Raw genomic sequence first — 8,233 nt, 5'->3', positions numbered from 1 at the left:
ATAAAAGCACCTCCCTCATAGAGTAATTGCAAAAATTATAAGAAACAATCCATGTAAAATGCTTAGCATGGTCCCTGGCAGAAAGAACATTATGTAATCCTATTTCACATCAGGTCTGGCTGATACCTCAAGGCCTCCATCACATCTTTTTTTTTTTTTTAAAGATGACCAGTAAGGGGATCTTAACCCTTGACTTGGTGTTGTCAGCACCACGCTCTCCCAGTGAGCTATGGGATCCGAACTTGTGGCCTGGGTGTTATCAGCACCACACTCTCCCGAGTGACCCACGGGCTGGCCCATCACCTCTTCTTGGAAGCAAAACCCACCCCCAGGATAAGGCTGAGACAGAGAAGCCAGCACAAATGAACGGACTACAGAGTCCCAAATTAGTAAGGAGGCATGATGTAAAAGAAAAGTCTAATGAGTAGGTGATAAATAGATACATCTCTCTGGAGGAGGAAAGTTTTAGCTGATATTTTAGGGAAAAAATGATGTACGGAATCCCTGACAGGAAGGACAGGTGGAATCTAAATGCATGTTCTTGTCTTTCTTTTGTAGGATGTCAGAGTCAACCACAGCAGGTAGGGCCCGTTCTCCATCCCACCTCCTTTCTACTTGATATTGAGACCAAGGGGGAGAGGCGCTCACTGCCGCCCACTCCCCCCATGGATGGCTACTCAGAAAAGCAGAAGACTCTGACAGACACTCTGTCTCATTCCTTACACACAAACAATCCAGACTCACGAAAGGTTTGTGTTCTAAAGGTTCGTTCTTAAACTGATTGGTTGGTATTGGTGACACGTTTTTTTTTTTTTGTAGAAGTGAAGTTATAAATAATAATCATGTTTTTAGGGGGATCCAAGAACATCTATTTAATACATGAAATTATTAGTCCTTGAGTCAGTATCTAATACTATTTAAAATGTAATTCAAAGGGGAAATATTTGCTATAGACTATGGTAAGCATGGAACCTGAGAAGACCAGCCTGTTCTTTCATTCCTTTTTCCCACTCAACTTCCCCTGTTTCCTTTGGAATTTTAAAACGCTACTATAAAAGGACAGCCACCAGGAGCTGGGAGGCATTGTACATAAATGCAAGTCCCTTTCCTTTCCTCTCTGCTGTCTGCATTAGCCGTCTGCGCTGAGATGAAAAGAGCCATAAGGACTAGGGCACACTTGCCATATGCTTTGTGCCCATTCATGGGTAGGAGGGGATAAACCCAGGTGTCCGTAAATGAGGAAGTGTCTCCAAACATACTTTTCAAAGAGTGTTAGAAATTTAGATCTAGAAGGGCCTTGGAGATCCTCCAGTCTGATGAAGAAGCTGAGACCCAGATGGTAAAGTGCTAGCTCAGGGTCACACAGCTAGTGACTAAAGAGGACTAGGATGGGACCAGAACCAGGGGATTTTTCACTGCAATATATATTTTCTTTCATCTTTTTTCTTCCCTCCTAGCCCTTTTCCTCTTATAAAGATCAGCACACAAATTAGAAAAATTTAAGGCTGTTTTTCAAATGGTACCCTATTGCCCTCTAGAGACGAATAGAGGTAATGATTTCTGCCTCAGCCACCGTGGACCCAACATTCTCCTTAGAGCCTACCTCCAATTCGGAGGTTACCATTAGTTCCTCTTAGGTTTAACTTAAATGACTATTGCTTTAGTAACTATATATTTCCAGCAAAGGTAAAGAAATGATATTAAATCTAATTATTCACCACAGAGACCAAGACCATTCTTTAGTCTGATTTTAGCCTCACTTAGTCTGCATCACCCAAACATTATTTTTGGAATTTGGACCGAACTTGTTACCAACTTGTCTGCAGGTGTGAAATGAAGACTTTTGTGAGTCCAGAGGCCATTTCTCCTGACCTTGTCAAGAAGATCCGCGGTCTCCACAGGAAAATACTCACCCTCCCAGAGATGATGAGGACGTTCTCAGGTAAAGGGGTGGGGGCCGCAGCTTTCCCTATTCCCATTAGTTGCCCGCTTGCCTACCACCCATCTCCATCTTCCCCCACCTTCAAAACCAGGCTCAAGGTGTCTTCCTTCCTCAAAGCCTTCCCTTAGTGATCTCAGTGTACTCAGGGAGCCATTCCCTAGAGAATCTCCTTCGCTCCCCAAGGACAGGTGCTGGACTGAGTCTGGGAAGACAAGGACCACATCTCTCCCATTAGACCACAGCAGAAGCTGAGACTTTTCCCATCCCTATCCTGACATTTTGCCGAGGACACCCTGCCCTTGCGACAGCCCGTAAAAAATAATAAGTCACAGATCTTTCTTTCTATCTCTGCTTCCTCAGAAAACTTGGTGCATCATCTGGAAACAGATTCAGGTAAACAGCTGCGGGTTTCAGGAGCCATTTTTTTTTTTTTTTTTCATTGATGCATTCAATCCATGGCAGCAAACAGAACAACTAAATGGGTGAATTCTGGATCCCGATTGCTTAGGTTCTCTGTTTTAGTTCTTGCTAGCTATAAAACACTGAGAAAGTTATTAAGACTCTTTGTCCCACAGTTTCTTCATCTTTAAATAGAAAAAAATAATAGCACCTGCCCCATTAATAGCTGTGAAGATTAAGTGCATTGATACATGCAAAGAGTGTATAATACCTGGCACATAGTAAGTGTTCAATTTATGTTAGCTACTTGGACAGATATTATTCATTCAAAAAATTTATCAAGCCCTTGGTTTTTACCCAGAATTGTGCCAGACTCTTTATTGACTTGAACAAATGTTGTACAATTTTCAAAACATCCTCACAACACTACCTGCTGGTCAGGTAGAAAAGCTGTCATCATCTGTCCTCATGGAACAGAAGGGGAAACTGAGGTTCAGAGAAGCGGGCCTATGGCAGGCTGCTCAAGGCCTGTGTTCTTTCTGCCTCCCACTCACATCATTACCCTCTGCAGGGGCATTTTTGGTTGCCGCCAGCTCCGTTGATGTCCCGCTCTCCTCCTTCTAGTGGTCATCACTCTGGACCCCCAGACCGCCAGCCGGAGCCTGGTCCTCTCCGAAGACAGGAAGTCGGTGAGGTACACCCGGCAGAAGGAGCACCTGCCCGACGGTCCCCTGCGCTTCGACGGCCTCCCGGCGGTGCTGGGCTCCCCGGGCTTCTCCTCGGGGCGCCGCCGCTGGCAGGTGGAGGTGCAGCTGGGCGACGGCGGCGGCTGCACGGTGGGGGTGGCCGCGGAGGGGGTGAGGAGGAAGGGCGAGATGGGCCTGAGCGCCGAGGAGGGCGTCTGGGCTGTGATCATGTCGCACCAGCAGTGCTGGGCCAGCACCTCCCCGGGCACCGACCTGCCGCTGAGCGAGATCCCGCGCGGCGTGGGCGTCGCCTTGGACTACGAGGCCGGGCGCGTGACCCTCCTCAACACCGAGACGCAGGCGCCCATCTTCACCTTCGCCGCCTCTTTCTCTGGCAAAGTCTTCCCTTTCTTTGCCGTCTGGAAAAAAGGTTCCTGCCTTACTTTGAAAGGCTGAGGTGGAGCACGCGAAAGGGCGGTGTAGTGGAGAGAGCGGTGCCTGGGGATCCAGATCCGCTCCTGGCCAGCCGCGTGGCCTTGGACGACTCAGTGTGCCCAAGTGAGGCAGGAGGACAGAAGAGCTCAGAATCCCGAACGGTGGTTGTGTTCACTTTAGTTACCTCATGCCCTTCAGCTCCCAGATGTCCTGATCCTCCTGGTGAAGCTCCGGCCTTCTCTGCACCTGCTGGTGGAGAACCAGAGGCAGGCTAGGCTGTGCCTCGGACATCAGCAAAGCTGGGAGCCAGTGTGCTTTTGAAAGAAAAATCTCAAATAAAAAATTTAAAGCTTGAAAATAATTATCACAGGGAAAAACCAGGATTTCCTGGGCTTGCACTGATTTATACAGTTCACTGTTTGTTTTTTTTGACACACACCTGTAGAGGCCTTCACCTTCGTGGGGTTTAGGGCCTCGTCATTAGCCCTAAGTGGGCCCCAAGACCCCTTCCTTTTTGACTCCCTTCAGGTCATTTCTCTAGACTTGTGGAAAATGTCCTAATAAAGCATGCAACCCACAGACTTCTGTATTTCATGTGTGTCTAATTAGTGCTGATGAAGCTGAAGGAAAAGCTTAAATCCAGTGGAATCTGTCTGCTGTGACAATTTAGGGCTTACGTAGGTGGGAGTGGGGGGTCTCAGAGAGGATGGCTTCTGATCCCTCTGTGACCAAGACACAATCCTGTTCCTTCTTTGACACAGGACTTCCCTGATGACAGTGGGACAATCACCAGACCACGTTGTCTAATAAAATGAGGCTTTTGTTCAGGTTTAACTTCTCAAATATTAATTATTACTACAGTTATCATCTGGACACGGAAACAAACACAGGTTAAAATAACTTTACAAAGCGAGGTATAAATCCTTGTAACGGTGATAGTTCTCCCCATACCCACCTGTTCTGGTTCTAGTTATTTCTTCTCTCAGGTTGAACACTCACACTGCCAACCCCTGAAGAATTCTGCCCTCATCCCTAATCCAGGTTCCCTCTAGTGTAAGACGATACTCTGTGTACAAGAGCACCTTTGTTATCGCATGAGCCCTGCTCCTGAAGTGTGGGTCAGATGTTTTGAGAGGCACTGTAAGAGCTTTTACCATATGTAAATTTTACTACAAAATTGTAACATGAATCATTGTGATGTGAATAATTACTCCTAATTTAACTGTTTCTTTTATATCAAAGACCTCTTGATATAATAAGGTCTCTGATATAAAAGAAAGCAGACTACTTGGTTTCTTCCGTCCCCTAGTGCGGTGAGCAGAAGCACCTGTCTGAGTGTGTCTGATCCAGAAAAACCAAATGGCTTGGTAGTCCAACCTAGTAGTAATAGTATTGCCTAGTGTTTGTTATAAAAGTAGTATATGCTCATGGCTGAAAAAAAACTCAATCATTTTCAAAGTGTATAAGTAAAAAACCTCTCTTCACCCACTTAACACTTCCCCTTGCCACCTGTAGTTAATCACTGGTGTCAACTTTTTGTGTACCCTGTCAGTTTTGAATACAAGTATATATAGCTTTTTTTTTTATAACACAAATGAGATTAAGCCATGAATACTCTTTCAACCCTTCCAAAAACTATATGCAACACATGCTCATTGTAACACTTGTCAAACATCACAGAATGCTGTAAAGCTTTTTTTTTTTCCGAAAATACACATCTTCATTTGAACCTTATAACAAACCTATGAAATACATAGGACTTATTTTATTTTTCTCATTTTGTGGCTGAGAAAACTGGCACACAGTTGAATGAACTTGTCTAACAACTTTCACAGCTGGTGCTTCAGGCCCTGGTGCTCAGTCCCTTCACTCAATGACCTTTCCACCAGGCGGAGACTTTCCCAACAGATAAATCCCATGGGGCTTGGTTTCATTTGCTATGCATTGAACTAGTGTTTTAGATAGGCAGGGCATTCTTGGTTGAGTATGAAATAGAAAAACAAACGAGTTACACTGTATTTGCAGATCTCTAATACTTCTAATTTTAGGGCGGTCCAGATAATTTAGGTGTGTGAATATGGCATATTTGGAGCTCTGTACCCAAATTAAATTGCCTAAGGGGAAAGTTTGGGAGTGGCCACAACCCCAGCGGAGGAGGACTGAGAGCTGCCTGGAGGAAAAGGGAAAAAATCCACGTGGTGGCTTGTCTAGAGAGTTTATCTGGGTTCCAGTGTTTGTGATGTAAAACCGTTCCCTTTCTCCCCTACAGGATCGTTAGCACAATCTACACTGCTCCAAATGCTTTTGTAAGAGCCCCTGATTTCCAGGGAACGTAAGAGTGTTGAATTCTGTCCACTACTGGGCAGGAGGCAAAAAGAGACCCCACAAAAGAACTGCCAGGCTGCTGGATTATGAGAGCAGCAGTTGCATCGAGGTGCCTCACAGAACCAGAAAGGTTGTTGTAAGCACCCAGGTGGGATCTGTAAGGAAATCTTTCTGGAGCCCAAGAACAGTGATTACAGTGGGCTGGATATGGAATTAGAGCCGAGGCTGATACACTGTCTCTCTAGTCCACTTGCTTTGCTCTGTGTGTGGGGCCCATTCTCCTGTCCACGAGTAGGCTCACTGGCTTTACTCATGTCCTTTATTTTCCTTCTCATTTTCAGTTCTTTCCTTTTTATGGACTTGCAGTGTAGAGTCAACTTAATCATATTCCTCAGTTCTTGGAGCACCATCATCACCAGCCCATACGAGGTCTTCTTGTTTTATTTGTATTTTTTCCTTTATCTCCAATTCTCATTCCCATTCACCTCTTCTCCATAGGCAGCCTCTCTAATGTTTTTCGTATGTCCTTGGGTACATAGGGATCCCTGAATATACAAATAGTACTGCACTAGTTCTGGTTTTTTGGGTTTTTTTTAACCCAGTACCATGGTTTTAAGATTTAGTCATATGGCTGTATGCACATCTAGTTTATGGCTTCTAATTGCTGAATGGTATTCTATAGCACTCACCTGCCACATTTATTATATCTTCTTTTGGTGAAGAACATATAGGTGACTTCCATGTGCCAATGACAACAAGCAACACAGTGATGAACAGCCTCATACCTTTCCCTTATGAACTTGCGTAAGAACCTAAGATAAATCCCAGGAACGGATGACTTGTATTTGCCCAATTAATTTCCTTAAGCACCACTAAATTGCTCCCCAGAATGGCTAGCTCTGTTTACACCTCCACCAGAGGGGCATGGAGATCCTGCTTCCCCACACATACTAACAATAGGTACCAGCAAACTTGCTACTTTCTGAAAACCTGATGACTATAAAGTGATATCTCACTATTGTTTTATTTTTGCCTTTTTCTGACTACCTGTGAGGTTAGCATCTCTTCTGGAATTTTCTATTTATGGCTTTTGCCTACTTTTCAGTCTCCTGTCTTTCATTGACTTCCAGGAATTTCTTACATATTCTAGATATTAATCTCTAGATCATTTTAGACTAGAAAATATCACCCATTTATTAACATTTACTATGGTATTATTCATTAGAAACAAAGTTTGAATTTTGGTAATAAATTTCTTGAATTTTTCACTTTGTATTTTATGTTTTTAAAGTCTTTTTCACCACCACGAGATCATAAATACGTTTCATATACATTTGTTCCCACTAGTTATATAAATTTATTGTCCACATTAATGTCTTCATCTAGTGTGAAGAAGACAACCGAGCTTATTTTTCCCCAATAGTAAGCCATTTTTCCAACTCCATTCTACTTAAACAATCCATCTGTTCCCACTGATTCGTGGTGCCACCTCTAATATACCAATTTCCCATGAACAGAGGAGTTGTTTCTGAGCTTTCTGTTCTATTGGTCTATTTGTCTTTTCCTGAACCAGTACATCTTATTTTTTATTGCTACAATTTGTAGTATACCTCAGTGTCTAATGGAGCCACTCTCCCTTCTTTGTTTCTTTTTCAAATTTATCTCAGCTATTCGCAGACCTTTATGCTTCCTTACAAATTTAGAATCAATTTGTCAGGTTCTGTTTTAAAAATACTGTTGGTCTTTTAACTAAAATTACATTGACATGGACTGAAATTTTATTAAATTTGGGGAGGGTTAGAGGAAATTAGCTTGGAGAATTTTGGCATTGTCATCTTGTCCATGAACATGTTATCTCTCTGGCTGTTTAGACCTAGTTTCATGTCCTTTAATTTTGAAACTTGAATATGAGACATTGAAATTTTCTTTACATAACAACTTGGCAATATCTAGTAACATGAATAATGTATATCCTGTTTTGGTTTTTTTTTTTTTTTTTTTGGATGGCTGGCTGGTATGGGGATCAGAACCCTTGATCTTCGTGTTGTAACACCATGCTCTAACCAACTGAGCTAACCGGCCAGCTCTGTATAGGTAAATTTCAAAAACACACTGATGTACAACCAGAAAAAGCAAGACTAAAAATCTATATCTCCATTTTAACAAGTTTGAAAACATGCCCCCCAAAACTGGTATTATTTATGGGAACTTATATATATGGTAATACCATAAAAACAAACGAGGAAATGTTAAATACTTCAGTCAGCCATAGCACTGACCTCTGGTTAGTGAAGATAGGAGGGAATGTGACTGGAAAAGGGATACATGGAGGGATGCAATTGTACTCAAAATATTTTATTTCCTAGGGGAAAACTAAATCATATTTGTTAAAAGATAAGGTTTGATACGGTTGGGTGGTGGGCATACAATTATTCATTAGGTTACT

General features: G+C 43.0%; 1 protein-coding gene across 1 annotated transcript; it reads left to right on the top strand.

The window, feature by feature from the left end:
* Positions 1-564: 564 nt before the first annotated feature.
* On the top strand, positions 565-3,823 carry LOC103608128 (tripartite motif-containing protein 15). Its single transcript, XM_008592572.1, has 4 exons — positions 565-581; positions 1,827-1,942; positions 2,303-2,335; positions 2,966-3,823. The coding sequence occupies exons 2-4, from the start codon at positions 1,834-1,836 to the stop codon at positions 3,481-3,483; spliced, it is 660 nt and encodes a 219-aa protein (XP_008590794.1). The 5' UTR covers positions 565-581; positions 1,827-1,833; the 3' UTR covers positions 3,484-3,823.
* The last annotated feature ends 4,410 nt before the right edge of the window (positions 3,824-8,233 follow it).

The sequence above is a fragment of the Galeopterus variegatus genome, unplaced genomic scaffold (assembly GCF_000696425.1).
Source record: "Galeopterus variegatus unplaced genomic scaffold, G_variegatus-3.0.2 Scaffold8039, whole genome shotgun sequence".
Classification (NCBI taxonomy): domain Eukaryota; kingdom Metazoa; phylum Chordata; class Mammalia; order Dermoptera; family Cynocephalidae; genus Galeopterus; species Galeopterus variegatus.
This window is presented reverse-complemented; position numbering and strand designations above follow the sequence as displayed.

Coding starts and splice junctions, on each gene's coding strand:
- LOC103608128 (XM_008592572.1), top strand. CDS start 1,834: ATGAAGACTTTTGTGAGTCCAGAGGCCATTTCTCCTGACCTTGTCAAG. Junction 1,943..2,302: donor GATGATGAGGACGTTCTCAG/GTAAAGGGGTGG, acceptor CTGCTTCCTCAG/AAAACTTGGTGCATCATCTG. Junction 2,336..2,965: donor TCATCTGGAAACAGATTCAG/GTAAACAGCTGC, acceptor TCCTCCTTCTAG/TGGTCATCACTCTGGACCCC.